This window comes from Pezoporus wallicus, unplaced genomic scaffold (genome assembly GCF_028554395.1).
Source record: "Pezoporus wallicus isolate ANWC-B61680 ecotype Strahan unplaced genomic scaffold, APGP_CSIRO_Pwel_v1 contig_16, whole genome shotgun sequence".
NCBI classification, from domain to species: domain Eukaryota; kingdom Metazoa; phylum Chordata; class Aves; order Psittaciformes; family Psittacidae; genus Pezoporus; species Pezoporus wallicus.
The window spans coordinates 5043005-5063166 of NW_026641478.1; the positions used below are offsets into that span (position 1 = coordinate 5043005).

At 40.4% G+C, this 20162-nt stretch overlaps 1 protein-coding gene across 1 annotated transcript in view; it reads left to right on the plus strand.

The window, feature by feature from the left end:
• Positions 1-3851: 3851 nt before the first annotated feature.
• NDFIP2 (Nedd4 family interacting protein 2) overlaps positions 3852-20162 on the plus strand; it is a 45089-nt gene continuing 28778 nt past the window's right edge. Inside the window, exon 1 of the mRNA XM_057424028.1 lies at positions 3852-4005. Coding sequence (XP_057280011.1) covers positions 3970-4005 — 36 coding nt within the window. The 5' untranslated portion in view covers positions 3852-3969. The remainder of the gene's footprint in view (positions 4006-20162) is intronic.

The window sequence follows — 20162 nt, forward strand, 5'->3', positions numbered from 1 at the left end:
TGAAAACCAAAGCTTAAGATACAAAACAAATCCTGAAGAAAACTATTCAAGTATTTGAATAGACATTATATAGAAGCTTTTATTCTAAATGACTTACAAAGACAGCAGAGTAGGGCAGTAAGCGTAATATTTACTTAAGATAGTGCAGAACCGTAGAATAACAGAAATATGCAGTATGTTTTTTTTTTTGTGTGTTTATTATGATAAAATGAACCTAGTTCTGGAATCTAAGTAAGTTCCATCAGAAACCTTAAAAAATTGAATAGGCTTATAGAGGCAAAGAATTGTAAAGTTCAATATAGTTCTTATTTGCTGGCCTTTGTCTCAATAATGAATGAAAAGCAAGTTTAAAATCTCTTAGGTCTTGTACTGCTTGCTTGTGTGTGCTTATGTTCAGACTTGTCTGAGTTCAGATCACATCCTTCAAGTCAACTTTTCACAGATCTGAGTTGCAACAGCTGTTACTACCAAGATTCTCTTCTTGGCTTTTTTTCGTGGTGGAGCAAAGTTGACACTGTTGGAAACTTGCTGACCAACAGCAATTAAGTTTCTTCTTTTGTAAAACAAATCTGAAGCAATACTTTCTTTTAAATGCCATTTTGATACTTCTTTGTTTACAGGCTATTTAGAACACTATTTATATTTCCTTAAATACAGGTATTTTACAATAAACAATTTACTGTGTGATTACAGTGCTAACCATTACTGTCACTGCAGGCCTTTACGGTTTAAGAAGGTTGAACTGGAAAATTAAAACTAGTATTGAAGTGTTTTAGTCAACATGGGCTATTCTTTCAACAAGTCCTAACAGTTCTGAAATACACATTCAGTTCTCACGTTAAATATATATTTTGTACACGTGAGTACAAGAGAGACACAGACACACTGGAGAGTGTCCAACAAAGGGTCACCAAGGCAATAAAGGGACCAGAGCACCTCTCCTGTGAGGAAAGTCTCCGAGACCTGGGACTCTTAGCTTTGAGAAGAGAAGGCTCTGGGGGGGTCTTATCAATGTATATAAACACATGAAGGGAGAGTGCAAAGAGGGTGCAGCCAGGCACTTCTCAGTGGTGCTCAGAGACAGGAGCAAAGGCAATGGACAAAACCTGAAACATAGGAGGTTCCCTCTGAACATCAGGAAAAGTGTTTTGTTTTTTTTTACTGTGAGAATGATTGAGCACTGGCACAGGTTGCCCAGAGAGCTTCTCATGTCTCCATCCTTGGAAATTAGGCCAGAGGACATCAAGAAGTCACTTCTAACCTCAATTTTTTTATAATTCAAAGATGCCTTAGTGCTTGACCATTACTTTGCATGATAGGTTAATATTGTGCCATAGTCACAACCTCTGGAACCGGACAGTTAAATTAAAATATAGAAATAGCACTATTTTGAAAATACAAAGATCTGGCAGAAATTCAGGTCATCCTTTTTCAGCCTTCTACCATCACAATGACACAGCCTTCTACCTAGTTAAAAAAAAAAAAAAAAAGTACAATGTTCCAGAAAGAATAAGAATTAAAAGATGGGCATACTTAAAGCCTAAATTAGTCACATTGTCTGTTTGAAGGATGTCTCGTAAGTACACTTCCTGAAGATAACATTCCTGAAGAAAAAGAAGTTGGGTCTCTGAGTATCTCCTAAGCTGTATCACCAATCCAAAATTTGTCCCCAGATAAGGAACTCCTTCCCCCCCCCCCTTTATTACCTGTACTAAATCTACCCCTGCCTCAAGTGACTCTTTTCCTAAGCTCTACAGAGTATTTTCTATTTTCCCTGTTACAGATACTCTGGTTCTTGCCTATTGCTTCTTCTTCCATTAAAAGTGATTTGCACAAGCTCAAAACCGAAAGTTACACCTCAATAAATGCTTGCTCAATTGTATTCTAACATTTACAGACTGCAGTGCTATTTGGCCCAAACTGGACTTTATAGGACAGTGTGTTCCACAGAGCTGAGAAACAAAAAAACACTTGCAAAAACCATGGAGGACAGGCAACATCTTCAGACTTTGAGATCAACAGTCCATTTATGATTTGAACACCACTTTCCTGGGCTCAGATGTTGCATGCAACACTTCAGAAATATTTTACTTTGGGGAAGTTTGTTTCTAACAATATAGGAGATAACAGAAGTTAAACCTATTACACAAATGGTCCAAATTCCATTTCCCATGAAATCTGGTCATATAATTTCCTTCTATTTGGTAAGTGAAGCACAGTGCAGTACTCTACAAACTATTCTTAACCTCAGTATGACCTCTACTAATAACTGTTCCTTTTAAACCAGAATAATTAAACACAGAAACTTTAATTATGTGGAGCGGTAAAGAGGAAAAAGGAGGAAATCCTGATAGGAAAATAATAACATTAATCCATTTCTAACCTGTATTTCTCTGCCAACTTTGATTCCTAAATGATAGGGCTTTTGATGTGTAGCAGAGTTCTTGTATTAGGAACATAATAAATACAAGCAGCAACACAGTAGGCCTGAACTTCCCAAACTTGTTTTGTTTGGGTAGTTTCAGTAACTGCTGCATTAGCCAGATACGGGCTGCAAGCACATGCAGAAAGCCCCACGTTTCTACCTCCTCCTCCTCCCTCAGAATCCTGCATGCATACACTCCCACCCTGTCTGGAAACAAAAGTGCAAACTGGCTCCCCAGTTCTCTGCCCTCCTACTCGCACACACTGGAACTTGACTCCACAACCCTGAGTCCTCACCCAGATTACCTGTAATGACTGCCTACACAAAAACACCCTGCTGCACAGGTCAGCCTCCATACTGGCAAACAGCCTGCATGAAGGTGCTTATCTGGGCCGTGGGATAAAGTTTTGCATGCGAGACGCTAGTGACAGCAGGAACTGCTTTTGTGCAAGCATTTACCTTGTAGATCCGTTATACTCCAGCACAAACAGCAGGAACTGCAGCTACAGCTATTGCTGAATTGTTTCATACCACAGTTGCATGTCTGACAGTTTGGGAACCTAGGGACAAGTCAATTTCACATGATATGCCACTATAGGTGGTGTTTTTCACTGATTTAGCCCAGGTCATAAACATATAAGCATTTATGGTTTTATGGAAGAAGCGAGAAGTCACACATTCTTGTCATACAGTGGTGTTTTATCTTCAACGGGACAGCAAAAGGGCTCATGACTCGTAATTACTTTAGGTAGATACCCATTTAAAATCAATACTATCAATACTCCCTGTCCCCAAGATGTCTTCTGTGGCATTATCCTACTTCTTGTCCCAGGGAGGCAAGTGTCTAGGCAAGGCATGGGTTTTGAGACACAACAGCCTCACGGGATAGTGCTGCACACGAAAGTGAAAGGGCTGACACACACTCAGTCATGAGCTAGGCAGCACGTACACCACCTGGGAAGAGGCCGAGGGCAGCCGCCACCGTGGCCAGTGCGCTCAGCGCCTCACACCTCAGCACAGCACAGTGTGCAGGCCCGCGGCAGAGCCAGAGCCTCTAGTAGCCCCCGGCCTAGGGGATCGACAGGAGGCACAAAGCCCCAGTGCCCTCAGCAGGGGCAGTGAAGACGGCGATTCTCAGAAGCGGGCGATCGAAGGTAACACGGGTAGAGAAGTGAGCCTGGGACGGCAGACAATGGAGCAAGAGCGCTACCAACAAGAACATAACTCCTACTACCCCCTGCCCACACGTCAAGGCCGCGCTCAGAGCCACCTCCGCGCATGTGCGAGAGGCAGCGTCGTGACGTCACACCTGCGGCGTGAATCGGCAGGCAGCTCCCCTGTCTGGGGGTGGGCTATGCGCCGGCTCCGCCCCCGGGGCGGGCAGAGGGGCGGTCGCAGCGGGGCGGGGCGGGGCAGGGTCGGGCCGGGCCGGGGCGGTGGCAGCTCCGGTGGAGCGGGCGGGGGAGGGGCCGAGGAACGCGACGGGCCGCGGGGTCGGTGGGAGCAGCTGCGGTCGTGACGGTGCGTGTCGGCGGGCGGAGAGGATGGATCATCACCAGCCCGCCAGCCGTTACCAAGTGGTGAGTGCGGTGTCCCTGGCAAGGCCCCGCTGGCCTTCCCCCGCCTCCTCGGGTCGGGCTGGGGAGGGTGGCACGGGAGAGGGAGATCGGAGTGGCCTTCCGCCACCCCCCGGTTCCTCGCTCTTAGGCGTGGGGCTTTCTCGGGGACCCTTGGCGCTTCTCCAGCGACGCCCCAGCCCGAGAGCGGCCCAGTCCCCTCCTCGGGCGGCGGGGCGCTGACAGCCGGGCCTTGCCCGGGTGGCGCGGCCCTGGTGGCCTTTCCTCTCCACCGTCCTCCCGAGGCTCCCGGCCTCTGAGGGGGCGTCGGGCCAGCCCCGGCCCCGCCGCGGGCCTGCGCGAGAAACTGGCTTCTCCCGCTCTCTCCCCCTTCTTGTGGCTGCCCCTCGGCGGGTAGTCCCGGTCTGGGGGCGGTGGGTTTTGCCCCGACGGTGTCGGGGGAGCGGCGGGCCTCTGGGGAAGCGCAGCCCGAGCAGGACAACGGGTCGCGTTTGCCCCCCTGCGCAGCCGGGGAAGGGCAGGGTTCGCTCTGCCGGTGAGCCAGTGTTTGCCTGCGAGCCGAGCGGCGGTTCTGCTCTGAGACCTGGTTACTCTTCATAGCTCCTGGGTGCCTGGCACAGGGACAGAGGGCGATGCGTGTACGTATGTTGTTATCTTTAAGCCGGTGTGTGTTTGTGTACACAAACACGTGTACATTGATTTACTTTAGGTTAAGTGGAGGGGCTGTGAAATGCAGGAGACTGGCCTTCAGTAACCCGCTTTGTGCGTGTATATGCACACGCACAGACACGAGTCTTGCTGTAAAGAACAGTCCTCAGTGCTTTGCAGTCCATTGCGTCCAATTTCAATGTCTGTGATTTCCTTCCTGAATTTTGGTACAGTAATAATTATTTAGGATGCAAAGGTTGTCCTCCTGCCCGAATTGAGTGTATTGCTTGTTTCTAACAGCCATTGATTTGACTTTGGTTATTTTAATCTTACAGTCATTAACTTAATGTCAGTTATACTCAAAATATGTAAGCTTTTTTGATTACTGGTCACAAAAAATGACTTGGGTGCAGTCAGACTCCTTAGAGGTTTCAGTTTTATACTTCAGTCCCTTGTGCTTCGTGGCTTTGCTGTGTGCGTAAGGGTGTACAGTAGATGTCTGAAATCTCTGCTGATGTCTGTAATTCAGATTGCTACTACAGTCTTCTGCTAAATCCTGAAGTTTTTATCTTGCTTACATTTTTACAGCTTGACCGGGGAAGCTGTCCATGGAAGTAATCACATTTACTTCTATGCGTGTATAGAGCTAAATACTGTTTTTTATATTCAGATTTTTCCTAGGTTATGATCTAAAAAAATACAAAAAAGTAAACACCTTGTAATGGGTTTGGAATATTTATTTTGATAGCATTACAGTGTGGTAAATCTTTGTGCTTTTGCATGATGATACACTGAGACTGTTGTGTAGCTGATGAGCACCCTACAGCTTCTCAGGCGTGACGTATGATTTGAGCATAGTAGTCAGTCTCCAAGTGTTTTATGGGTCAGTGCTTTTCAGCATGGTACTCTTCCTGCACCATGCTGCCATGACTAGGAATCAGCAGAAGTCCTGAAGTCACTTCTCCTCCTTTGCAGCGGAGAATGATAAATGCTGGCAGAGCCTTTTCTTAAGAGCTTACAAATGCTATCTTCCCTGAGGCCTGAAGTAACCTGCGTATGGCTTAGAAGGCCTTAAGACTATATACTATTACACTTCAGGCAGATACAAGGGAAATTTTAATTACGTTACCCAAAGGAGTAGGAAAAAAAGATGGTAAGATGAAGCAAATAAATAACTTGCCTGTGTACTGTTTTTATGTTACATTTCATTTGGGACATCTAGCGGTGGTGCTGGTGCCCAGTTTGGGTACATGCTTTTTGGTGTGGCCTTCCAAAAGGGTTTATCTTCGTATTTTAAGATAGAAGTTGGCCTAGTCAGTTGCCTGTGAATGTTAAACTTTGTGGTCAATTTGTGTCACTGGATTTTGTTACAGAAGTGTTCTCTAAAGGCTTAGTAATTACACTATGTTAATTTCCATTGAATTTGTTTTAAATCACAGTGAAAGTGCTGTCTTAGCCTCTGATTTACTCCAGAGTTTAAAATACCATATTACTGATTCCTGTTCCATAGGAAAGAGTATGGTGTTTAATCTTCTGTCATAGCTGGCTTGCAGACATTGAGATTTTTGTGAAGTTACTGACTTTGTGTGTTGGGTCAGAGAATGGAAGGAGTAAGGCAATTGCAGATATAGTTGATTAGCACCTGATTATTCAAGTGTGTGATATTAAGTGTTATGATGTATTTGTTTCCATAATGGCTGTGATAGGTAGTAAGTAATAGGTTATTGCAGATTTTTATGGAAGTGTCCTAATTTTTAAGGACAAAATATAGAAGAAAAATAGGACTTAATGTGGTTAATACTGGTGTTGTTAATGGTCCACCCCCCTAGTGCTAAGTTTACAAAATCTGGGTGCTGTTATGCTCACTGTGTGTCTTTTTTTTGGTTGTTTTCTCATTAATGATAACAAATGCCTTTCCCTCTCCATCACCACCCCCCCACCCACCCCTTCCCCTGCAGTTTTGCCTTTACTTCCCATTGGTCTGTTTTACTCTATTCAGGGCAAGTCCTCTTCTAAATGGAATTATAGGCAATAGTATGTTATTATCAAAAGAATTACTTACTGACTTGCATATCTGTTCCTGGCAGTGACAGTAGCACTTCAGCGGGGTTGAAGAGCCATCTCACTGCTCCTCTTTTTATTTGTGGTTTCTTCAAGCAACTGAAATTGAAAGACTTTTCAGAACAGCAGGCAATTTAGCTTTGAGCTTTAGCACAACTAGCCAGTTTTATGGCTTCTTATGAAACAGAAAATGTCTATAATCATAAAGCTAACGCTCAGCTTCTCTTGGGTTTTATCTCTGTCAGAAATAGCTCTAAAGCTTTGTTCTGCATCTTACTCTTCCTTGCGTGCCTGTGATTTATTTAAAGAGCAGTATAAAAGTGTTGAAACCAGGCAACTGTTGGGGGGCTGGTACTTGGGACTGCAGCAAAGTGTGAGCAGAGAGCAGGCGGTACATCAGCATTAGGTAACTGCCTGCCACGGGTGCATGTGATCTGTACTGCTTTCCGCGCCTCCTTCCTCGTCCTCTCTTCATAAGGCAAAAAACCCCAGCTAATTGTTGGGTAAGAATTTGTCATGCTTCCCTGAAGGAATATGACATCACAAGTAAATTAGCCAGCCTTTGTTCTCTTGCTTTACTTCCCTTTTTTTTTTTGCCCTTAGTCACTTACATGCTGCAGTCCTGTTGGTAAACATGTCTTAAATTTTACATTTGTTCCAGGTGTAGTCAGTTCAGTTGTGTCATTTCCTTATTGTATTTTTTTTCTTCCCCTGTTCTGCTTTTTGGGTAAGGGAGCTGAGGCGTGAACTTTAGAAAAATTCACATAAAAATTCTTCAGTGCTCGTTCCTCTTATTCTTTTTAGCTTCCAGCTTTTTGTCATCTGACCTTCATTTGTGCATTATTATCTTGTCTAAAATGTCTGCTCCTAGTCCACTTTGTTTGCAGAAATAGTGTTTTAAATCATGCTTTGTGAATCTATACTGGGAACAAAAAAAAAACCGCAGCTGTTTTCTGCAGTGCATAAAACTTGGTAAGCAACCAAGTATTAGAAGTCAAGATTGCCTTTTTTTTTTTTTTTCTTCTGTGAAATGTGATTTTCCAGTTAACTGAGTCACGAGGAAAGGCTTCACGTGCATATGAGTGATTTAGACACAGAAATCACATTGAATGCTGCAGGATTTACATGCTGAACTGCTTAAGAATTATAGTTAACTTGCTGCTCCTCCCAGATTTTCCTGATTAAAGATTTGGGTTATCAGTGTGGGGTCAGGTAGGCATCATTCTTTGATTTACAGGGTGGTCAGAGCTAGGTAGGTAAGTGATAGAATGGGTAGGTAGCAAACTGGGACAGATGAAGCTGAAGACAGCAGTCCACACAGATGTCAATTTAGCTGTCACTGAACTTGCCATGCTAGTGTAGCAGCTGGTTTTGGTGTGATTTGTAAGTGATGTGTGATGTGCAGTCTTGTGTAAACATAACTTGTGTTGCTGGGATTGAGAGGTGAAAATTGGCACTGTAAACACTTTATTCCAGTCAATTTGCCTGCATGCTGTGTGTTGTGAATAGTTTTACAATTAAAAAAGGCTTAATTTTCCGTATCTCTGAACTCCGTTGTCATTGACTCTTTACTCTCGCAGTGTTACCTGGTTAGAAACCTTCATCGATGTCAAGTTGCCTTTGTAGGTCTCAAAAACATGAACGTCAGCCTACACAGGAAACGTGCACAAAGGACAATCTCTTCCTCCTTCTTTCTTTTCATGGGACTGACCTTAATAGTGATTGGCAAATAAAATAAATACTGTTTATTGTACACCCTTGATATAAGAGCCCCATAGAAAATATCTACCAGATTTTATATAGTAATTATTGTCTTTGGAGAACTCTTATGTAATCTGTGTTACTAAACAGATCGAGCTAGCATACATTAGGGAAATTCTGTCGCTTTACACAGATGCAGTGGTGATGCTGTAACTGGAAGATAAAATCAGCATCTAGGGGACTATGTTTATAATGCTGAAAAGTACTGTGTAAAGATGCATGAAGTGATAAGTGTTCCTGTTGCCTGTTTGTAACATTGCACTGATATATCTAGTGATATGAAGTTCTTAATTGTTGAAGATAAAATTTCTTTGTGCACTGACTTTTTGCATGTGAAACACCTAGCACAGGCCTTTATTAGTTTAGAAGGGCAAATGAGGGTCTTCTGAAATGAGGTAAATGATGCTTTAAAATAACAGGCTCTCTTTGCAGCTTAATTGATTTCTTTTAATCTAACGATAAGCATTTAAAATTTTGTGTTTCTGTAACATTTTCATCTGTGACAAATTTTTCTATTAAACATAGTGGATTTACTCTTGCCAGAGTAGCTTTACTAGTTTTATAAATGCTTTTCCCTATTTTTTATGAAGAATCTTGCCACAAATGAGGAAGACAGATTATAAATGTTGAGGTATGTTTGCATATACAGTAGTAATGCAGTTAGTGCTTAAAAGCTGGTATATTTTACTTTCTTTTTTTTTCACTTTTTAGTTAAGTTTCAAAGCACTTTCACATTTTATGCAAACAAAGAAATAAACCTCAAATCTCTTTTTATGTGTCTCCTAAGTCAGCGTGATCAGATACTATCCTTTCTGTCTATTCCAGTCCATTGTAAATTGCTCATTTAACTTCATGTATTGCCATCACTGTCTCAGTTTTGGATCTGTTTTGGGGGGCCATAGATATAACACCCAGATCTGCAACTGATTTACAGGGAGAAATGCTGGCTCACTAGTATCAGATGAGTAACAGCAGCTGCATAAGCTTTCCGGTTCTCTATGCGGGCACACGTTGTGACATGTGGGCAGTTTTTTTAGGTGTGGGCACAGAGGGACCTGAGATAGTTTACACACAAACTGGTTACGTAGGGCACCAGTTCTACCATTCTGAACAAAATAAAATGAGTAGTGAAACCCAGCAAAATGTACCTGTGTTGCTGCACTTGGGTATTTCTCCAAATGTCTTGGTAAGACAAAATTTAAGGTTGACTCTTTGTGAAGGTATTGGAGGAGGACAGGGTAGGAACAGGACTGTCTTTTCTGGTGGCAGCAGGCTGTTGTTGTGGTTGAGCCTATCTTGTGAAACTGGGATTTTTAGGCTCTCAGAAAGAGGCGCAAAACCAGATGAAAGAGTTACCTGATGTATGCAGCAGCACTAACTCGTAAAAGGACAGCTTCAGGCTGTGGCACGCATACATGCCACACCTAGTAAGTCTTCTAATCCTATTAAAAAGGGCTGAAGTTTAGTAACAGGAATAAAATACCTTCAAATAGCAGGGTTCTTAGCAGAAGTCATCTGTGATGTGGCCAAGCTAGATGTGGCTTTCATGCTACTTGGAAAAAAAGAGAAATTCTGAGCACTTAGCTTGTTCGTATCTGAAAATTGTGGTAGGAACCACTTTAGGATAACCTCAGAAATGAAGTCTGTGTTAATACAAAATGTTAGTAGCAGTCTTACTGATGGGGAAAATAAGGTACTTTTGACAAAATGACTGATTATAGGCTTATTTTGAAACTTGCTTCCCAGTGACAGTGTTGACAAAACAAGGAAAATGTGACAACTGGTAATGTCATCTCACCTAACACTGTGAGACCTCAGTGCTCAGTTTACAGTTGTAGATTTGAATGTTGTGTTGAGTTTCATAGCCTCAAACCTCCTTCTGTACTTCATGTGCATCAGCTGCCTTGGAAAGGGGAATGAACAAATGGATGTGTACCAGTACACCTACACTAGGTAAACCCTTTTCAGACAGAGAAGAAAAATAATGCTGAGAAATTATGGTTAAGAAAGCAATGAAAAAATTGGCAGGTTGTTAGGTTGGAGAGGCACTGCCAACTCTTCCTACTGAAACTGAGCTATTGCACAGCCAAGGCTGTGGGCTTGAGCTGCCTCAGGCTTAGGTCTCCCACTTCCTGGACAAGTACTGTCATAGCTACCTGGTTTTAGTAAAATGGGCACCCCTTTGGCCAGCTGTGTTTTTAGTGAAAACGATTAACTTCTGTTTTGTGCTGAAGTAGTTTCAGACTTGCAAAGCCAGGGCTCGCAGTACATGTCAGGATGTGGATGCGTTGCAGCTTTGAGTTTTACAGTGAAAGCGGAAAGTACATTTCCATTTTAACATTTAACTGTTTATTCCACTTAAGCATAATTTCCATTATCGCAGGCTAAGATTAGCCCAAAACTGATATAGTCTAATTTATTGCTTGTTCACTCTGTAGCCAAAATATTAGATACCGAGTCACTCCTCAGCCCCGTGTCAGGCTGTGCCTCTGACTGTGCTTGGAACAGACAGAATGATTTAGAAAACAATCCTCCAAACTTTGGGTGGTAGACATGAAAAAATCTGGTCAATAACATGTGTATTACTTTATTTCTGTTTGTAATCCCATTTTTCTGTTTATTGAGTTACTGATCAAGGTGCTTGGCTGAGCTTCGTCACCTTCCTTCTTGTAAAATGTGGCTTTCTAGTAAGAAAAAAAAAAAAGGAAAAAAAAATCCTCCCACCTATTGTATGGTAACTTAACATATTCACAACCGTAGTTTGTCCATTTTAGCCTTGAATAATATTTTACCTTCCTTTAGATAGTAATTCTATTAATGTTGACTCATTGTGGGAGGGGTAAGAATCATGTCCTTGCTAAAGATGTATATTTGAATTATTGAATGTGGTTTTTGCTTTTCCCTGATTAATCTGAAAAGATCATTGAATCCTAGAACAGTTTGGTTTGAAGGGACCTTAAAGATCATCTGGTTGCAATCCCCAGTGTTGTGTTAGGGCAGCCTTGAGGAAATATTGATAAAAGGATGCTGACAGTATCACTTATCTGCTTATTGCAGAAAATAAGATGGGTCTTCTTTGTGTGTTGTTTGTTTGCGGGTTTTGGGTTGTTTTTGTGTGAAGTAGCGCAAGCTCATGTTTAAGCATTGCTTTGGTAATGGTTAGTGTAGTTAACACTTACCATCTTTGAGGAGTGAGTGATGCCTATGGTAAAGCATGAGACAACTGGGACAAACAGTCCTGATTGGTACTGAGGCCAGTTGCCCATTTTGATCGCAGTACTTTGAATCAATTGTCATATTTTGTAATTTAAGGGAAACAGTACTTAAGGTATTTTTAAGGCATGTACTGAAGCATTAAGGCTCTTAATTGAAACTCTGGACTTGCGGTCATAAAATTGACTTCCATCAAATGTGTAGAATATATTATTAGGAAAAAGACTTGCACAAGCCTAAAGAACTGTTCCAAATTCTAGAGTGAGAATGCATAATTTGAACAAATGAGCTGAAGCTATGCAGTGCTGGGCCTCAGCTGATGGTGAGTGGTGTGGCCCATGTTCCTTTCTCATGTAAGTCAATTCGTGCTTCTGCTTGTGTTTTTAAATACTCCCTATGGTTTAGAGGTAGCGCTGGTGGGTCACTTTGTGCACTGTTCCAAAGAGGTGACCTTCCTGGACTGCTGCTTTTTCTGTTGTTTTGGTTTTGTTTAGCTACCTGCTGGAAAGTGCCTTCTTCCAAAAGTGTGCATCATCTGTCTAGCAACTGAGAGGTTCAGAGGGTTGTCTTTTGGGCCACATATTTTGTAGGTTTGCTTTAAAATACTTAGTTGGCAGTCTTTAACAATAGGCTTGGAAAAAGTTGATACTATCTGTTGAGACATACACATACATTCTTTAAAGAAAGGGCCCTTAATGTTCATTGCTGTTGCGCGAGTTGTATTTGTCTTTGCAACTAAACTTTGTTAAAGCTGTGAGTCCCATAGTGGAAGGAAGAGAAAGAAGGCAAATCAAAATGAGAATTCTTTCCAGCAGAGCCTGTTCTTCTGCTTGTGATGCACAGTAAGTGTGTTCAGCTGGTGTTGTGTATGTGTGTGGGTTTTTTAAGCCTTTGAAATTTCTGTCTGTGCTATCTCTGTAAATTGAAGAGCTTGAGTACTCTGTTTCCAGCTATGAAGAAAATGAGTTATGCTGAGAAAGTCAGGCATGATTGACCTACTAATAAGAGTGTATTTGCTCTTATTGATTAATAATATCTACTGATTTATTTAATGTTTCATCTTGGGCTCCTCTGTACTGTGAAGTAGGAAACTGTTCTTGAGTAGCTTTATTCACAGACACAAGCAATAAAGCTTCGTGTTGTCAACAAAGTTGAGATATTTGAAGTTTTTCTTGGAGTTTTCCTGCAGAATTTTTAAGGACATTTACTTACATCTGACACGGGAGGCACAAACTCGAGTCCTTTTCTATCTGCTTCTCTCAAGTCAGGGACTTAAGGTGAAAACTGTATGTTGCTTCTGCAGTTCAGTTTCCGTGATATTTCTCCAGGAAGAAACTCATTTTTTTTTCTGTATCCCTCCCCCTGTAAAATGAATTTGCTATTTTTAGCATCCTCCTGCATTGTCTTTGTTAGGGAGTTCTGTGCATGAGCCCTCCTGCTGTACTTGGGCCTTTAAGTGAAACATGCATAATGTATTTAGAGAAATATTCAGCCCTTCCAATCAACATTGAATTTTTCGGCCCAGATCAGTGTAGACTGAAATGGAAGCTGGAACTGACTGTTGAATATTGAGTTGCTCTTTTCCATTTCCTAATTTTACAGGTTTTCCTATCCTCCTATTTTTAAAGTTTACATGTTTTGCATGTTCTGTGCAACTTTAGAGTGACTGGGGTCTATGTTCTGTGCTGATTCTCTAAATCTGCTGGTAAGTAAAGACATGATCTTTTGACTTGAAGTTCTTGGAGCTGTCACTGGTGGTTAGCTGAAGCTGTTGGTTAGTGGCAGCTGCCAAGCAAATCCTGATGAAACATTATCTGTCCTCAGGAAGATAGTGAGAATGGACATGAAGCATCACAGTATGAAACCTGGGACCTGCCTGCATTTTGGGCACTATATGCAGTTTTGGCCTCTTACAGGAGGAGCTACAGAAGGTAAAGAGAAGCAGACTTCCAAAAAATGATGTCTCAAATATGTGGTGGGTGTTGGATGTGATCATCATTTACAGAGTTACCAAGCAGTGGATAAAGCAGTTGTGGAGCTGTTCACCAAATTGTGCAATATTAAAACTGGAGAGTGCTTAGTGAAGCTTGGTTTAAGTAACGGAAAAGAAAGTACACAAGGGGAAGCTAACATATGTGGTTTGTTAATACACAAGATCATTGAGGCAGATAGTACTAGCAGTTTCAGGAACACAAATTGAAGCACATCAGATTTGTAATAGATACAAATGGGGTCGGTAGAGATGTACACTTTACCGGTCATAACAGCTGTGAATATCAGGGGAGTCTGGGGAAAATAGATGGGAAATACGTGACTGAGGCTCATGTGCTGTCCATGTACCTCCTGATGGAGACAGAACACTTCCATAGACGACTGCTGGTCTCAGTAATGTACTTTCTTTTTATTAATGGATCTCTCACTTCTAAGCAGAAAGCATTCAAGGATTCAGAAAATTTGTACTTTGTTTACAGAATTTACACAAGTTCCTCAACCTGTTCTCAAGTTACCATTTGACAAACAGAAGGCTACATGGTATAGGGTAATCTTTTGAGTAATTTCTGCATTCTAGAGTAGGTCAGGGTTGCAGTACCTCATTGTGTACAAGCTTTAAAGTAAGCTTTTACTAGCTCTTTCTCTAGAAATATTTTTTTATACTCATGCTTGAAGATTTGAAAAATACTGGTCTCGGACATAGTCTTTATTAGTATTTATAGGCGTAGCTTTTTTTTTGTTGACAAATTTCATGATTAATTCCTATAGCAATGTAATAGGAAAAACTCTTGGAAACTATGCCAGGTTCATAATTTTACAGTAAATATGAAGACTCTTTTTGGATCATGTCAGAATTCCAGTATTCAGCATTATTTCTGAATAACTTAGTAATAAGAAAAAGAAAATCCAATAGGTTAAAGATCCGTAGTTGAAGAAAACTGACTGGAGTGATTTATGAAGCACATGTAAAACGCTGTCACTTGCTATGGATCGTTTATGTATGAGGAGCCTCACTTTGGCAGAAGGGCTGTTCTACCGCAACACAGAAATTTGCCTCCAGAGGTTGTGGGTTTCCATAGTACCTAATCCTTATTTAGCAGACACTTGGTATTTCTACACAGCTGTGGAATGGCAGCAGCCTACTTTTGTTCTGCTTTCCAGCTTCTTGTGCAGCTTTAACACCTTTGACCTTCTAACATACTGACTACTCTTGAAAACTTTGTGCAGAGATGCATTAAGAAAAAAAAACCCAACCCACTCCTGTGTCATGAAGGGCTAATGCTAGATCTCGGTACATTATAGCTGATGCTTGCCAAGTGATGGGATGGTGGGGAAAAAAATGATGTGGATCTTGTCTATACAGTCAGGAATTCTGATCAAATTTGATTGCATAGTTTTAAATACATGAAAGCAAAAAGTATCAGTTGCTAGACATTTGTGGTTTACTGGAATGTACTTCAGTGCTTTATAAGGTTGATTACTTAGATCTTCAGTAGAGTATTTATTAATCTTGAGGATGATGTTTCTCTGGAGTGTTGCGGCTGTGGCCAGGACTGTTTTGGGAGAGAATGCATTTGGTGAAAATAGCTGCCTTCCTACTAGCTGATCTGCACGGACTTGTGGTAGGTTGGTTTTACAGCAGACATCTGAAGAAAAAGGCTTGATGATTTTGTAAACTACCTTAGTGACAGAGCATAAGAACTGATAGGAGAAAGCTAGTAAGTTAAAATACAGTGTGGTTTGAGGGTTTTGTTTGTGTATTTGTTTGGATTTTTTTTTTTTTTGTTCCCCTCAAGAATTCTTTTATTTTACAAAATTGTGAAATACTTCTTTCAAAGGCCATTGTGGAGATGTGTTTTTCCTGATAAACAAGAAAATTAAAACAATTACTTCGCATAAGGATTTATTTATCTCTTCTGTTCTTGTAAATCTTGCTTGAGAGTAACTTCAGATTATTGATTCTGATTATTCAGTGCCTACTAGTGACCTAAATTAGGGGTGATTGATTTTAGCACTTGAATGGTGTTTATAGGTTAATGGTATGGGCATTAGGGGGTTTTCTAAAAACAAAATGTAGTAATCCATAGCCTGAGCTGTTTAGACTATGAAGTCTAATTCAGAAACAATAGAGAGGGGTAAACAGAGGTCAAAGCTGACACTAACATGAAGTGTTTTTATATCGGGTGCAGAATTAAATTTTATTTCCAGATTTCCTTATGTTTTTTCCCTTGAAAATCCCAAGATTACTCTTTTGCTATTTACAGATGAATAAACCTATTTTTAGCCTACTAAATCTGGACAAATGCAAAATGTGGTTACAAAACAAGCATTTAATACACAGCTTGTATTTGTTCAGTTGATTTTTTTTTTTTTTTTTAATGTAGGTAGAGAATTCTGCTTTCAAGTCTCAATCTCAAGCCTTGTTTGTAGGGAACAGTTTAGTACAGGTGTACAAATCGCTACCAATTGGCAGGTATAAAAGGCCTTTGAATTTTTCAGCAAATAAAAATATTGGATGTGACACAGAGGGGTGAGAAGCTTCCTGAAAGCTTAATTAATGTGATGGCAATTTTCTTTTTAACCTACTGTTGGTTACACCTGTGGTACTTACAACACCAGAATTTCTGTGGAATAAATACCCCTGTACCAGTATGGAAGGTGTCATGGATCTGCTGCAGAAATGTTAGAATGCTTTTTGTGCGCTACACTGGCAGTTTTGAGATGAGTCTGTCTTCAGTCCCTCTGGCACTGGAAGCTGCAGTAAGTAGGTATTTTGGTTGACCTTTTGGCATAGTCTGAAAAACTGACTGTAGAAGACCAAAGTGGTAACTTCTACAAAGTAAGATGATGAACCTCTGTTGCTCAGAGCATTGCTTTTTGCGGAGGGAGTGTATCAACTGACTGGTTTGCATACAAAGGTTAAACTTTCATGATCTGCATAGTTGTCTCCTCACTTTTACGCAAGGCAGGATATTAAGTCCAACTACAGAGTTTCTGTGCATTGTATTTGTTTAATGTTGTTTGGAAGAACCCATGAACTGATCGGCATGAGGTCAAAACTGGAGGAGCCAAACTTCTTGAGAAAAGTAATATCATTGCAAAGGCTGGATAGGAGGACACTTTACTTATAATTTACATGAAGCCCCGGGCAGGACTGTCACTACTAAAACGTACATAAAAGCTTATGTAAAAGTCAGGCATCATCAAGGTGAACTAGTAATTAAGGTATAAAAGAAAACACAAAAAGAAAGCTGGCTAGTTGTTTGGAGTTTTTTTCCCCATGTGGCAGTATCTTCTGCATAATTTTATGTTTCACTTAAATAAATTATATAAATAGCATGAAAATAGTGTATGTTTATAAAGAAAGCCTTTTAAAATGCTTTCAGTGTGCTGTTGAAGTTAATTCTATTCCAGTGATTTTATAATGTATTGATTTGTGTGAATCATGAAATGGGAAAAGAGCAGCTTTTGAAATGTTCATAAAATGAGGTAACACAAATAGTACTGTTTGTGTTACATTATAACTACAGCGTGTGCTGCCTTAATGCACTTTATATCAGAAAAAGTTGTTTTAGCCTTGTATATGTATGGGGCAGGTGACGTAAGACTTATGCCATTCTCCCCTGTTTTTTTTTTTTTTTACTTTATTGGCATATTTCAGTAACTTGCCTTTATTGCCACTCTTGAACAATTAGGTCAGACAAAATTACTATCTGCAGGTAAATGAAAAATGTGAAGTAGAGAAAGAAATTGTCTGCTCAGTTTAAGTTTTCATTTTGAAAAGCTGAAACAGTAAAAGCATCTGCATCAGTCCCCTCAGCAAAGGCTTCTGTACTAAGGCCTTTCCTGTGGTTCATGTTCTTTGTGTGGTACCAGCTGGTTTAAGGCATTGCATCAGATTACTTTGGAAATAATTGCACAAACAAAATAACAGACTTAAGGAAATAAATTGCAGGAGGAGGTGCAGTACTTCTTTAAAGAAATTATTAATAATTTATTTCTTATATATATATAAGAATAAAGGTAGCTGTATTCTCCATAATATTTTGATGCCAAAAGGTCTGACATTATTTTAACTTCTGGAATGGAAGTGAATCCTTGTTTTATGGAGCTTTTCCTTGGAAAGAAACTGAAGATAATATAGGGTGGAAATCATATGAAGGAAACGAATATTTCTTTCCTTTACTGTATGCTCTTTAGTAGTTACCATGATGAGATTTTGAGTCATTGGTGGCAGAGGGCCATCTTCCTTGATTGAACTTTGAATTTTAAGTGTCCAAACATAGATGTATCTTGAATATGAGCATCATGACTTTTGAGCCTGAATGTGCTGTAGTTTGCGGGCTGTGAAAGCCGGAACCAAAATGTATAAACAGTTTAAGTGTACTCTGTTAATGAAATGTTCCTTTTTTTTTTTTAATTGTAAAGCTCCATATAGTCAGCCAGATACCCTGAGTGCAGAGTAAGATGTGAAGGCAGAAGATGTCTTTGTGTCCTGCTATTAAAATGTGAGGGTGGGTCAGGGAAAGGCACTAACTTACAGTTGTTTCAAGTTTAATAGGTCCTGGCAGTTGTTTTGACTGTAATCTGGGCAAAAGCATCTGTATTACTTGCTGCTGTGTAATGGTTCATTGGGGGCTGGAAGGATAAACTGCGAATTCTTGTTAGTCCTTTAATTTAAAAAGTGGGCAAAATAGTAAGTGGGGGGGGGGGGGAAATTTTAACATTAAAAACATTAAAAATATAGAAATAGTATCTTAAGTGCTGTTTCAGGTAACATTTATGTATATAGCATAAGTAATTCCTTGAAACAGACGTTTTCTCTTTTGAGTGTTTTTAGCTTGGTTTCTATGGCAGTGAAGCCTGTGCAGAGTGTCAGTCTGCTTCTTCCCCTGTCTCTAAAAATAACTTCTAAATTTACCAGCCAGTATAAGCCAAAATTAAATGGGAAGGGGGAGGCTCAAAGGTAGTTGGATTCCTGCTGGTTTACAGCAAACTGGTGACTGCTCAGAGGAAAGTCAGTGCCCTGTGAAGACAAGGCCGAGTTGTGATAAGACAAAAGGATGTAACCACTGCTGTCTGCCTTGCTGGCACAGGCACAATTTCCAGTTTTCCGGGCAAGTTTTGCTGTGGTTGTGGGGTTTTGTTGTTTTGGTTTGGACCTTTAGGAGAGAACAGGGCACTTGAGTGAGAACTATTAAGCTGGTGTATATTAATGGAACTACCTGTGTGTTAATTCCAACTGTAAACAATAAAGCTGCTTAATCCATTTCTTGTGATCTTTACAATGGGATATTCTGTAAGAAGCCACATTTTTAACTTGCTGCGTTAGGATAACCTTGATGCCTTTCAGAATTTTCAAAAGGTCTGTACAGTAAAAGACAGGATTGAAGTGGAGGGCAGAAGGAGAGGAAGAATGGAGTTAACAGACAGAAATCCACTAACTAGGCTTTACTTCCCATACTCACAGACCAGATCACTGTGGTGGGTTTGCCAAAGCAACCCACACATCCGAAATGAGGGTGGGTTTACCAGCCATTAGTGTACAAGTACAGCAGCAATGTTCTGCTGTCTCTTTGCTACTCAGTTGACCGTTTTATTTGAAAGTGGTTTGATTTTGGCCATATCCATTGCAATGCTAGATATTTTCTTGTGTGTGATTGTACTTAATTTAGAACCATAACATTGATAGCTCTGAAGTTGTTTTTCTGACCTGCTCAACCTTTCTAGTGTTTTGTATTTTCACTTGCTTTCTGTGTCCCTAAATATATTAGGTTATTTTGAAGTGGTTTTGTGTTCTTTGGTCTTAACTGCTCTAAATGGCTATACGTATTTCTCGTGTCACTATTTCTTCTGGAAATTGATTAGCCGTTGCATGACCTGATTGCTCAGTACCCAGAACTCCTCAATAGCCCCTATCAGTTCCACTGAAGGTGACATCTTCTTAATAATGTATGTGTGTGCATTGTGCTTCTGCGTATATATATGCTTATGTATGTGTATGCATATATGCGTAGTTTAGAGATAAACCCTTTAATCTTTAAACTGTAGCTCTTTGAATACTGTGCTTGGAGGGAGTCCTGAAAAAGACAAAAAATTCTTTAGCAAGTAGCTTTATTACTCAGTCTAATTTGACACACTTAAAGAGGAGAGTGTCGTAGAAGCCATATAAAAATTACATAAAGTTGTCCTATTGCTAACTTCTTTTGAAGCATTTTCTGTTTTCTTGTACTGTCTTTTTAGTTTTCCTGACTACTATTTCAATGTTTTCTATGCATGTAATTGTTGCTGTTATCCTTAATATTTTGTTATTCATTTTGCTTTAAAGGTTCTTGATAAAACTTCTTGTGGCAAATGCGTAACAGGAGTCTTTTCTTTTTTCTCCATTTATTCACTGCTTCCTTTGTCATGAGGTTGTGCCTTTTCTTTGGGGTGTTGGAGACTTAACAGCAGGCAACATCAATACACATTTTATGAACATATTT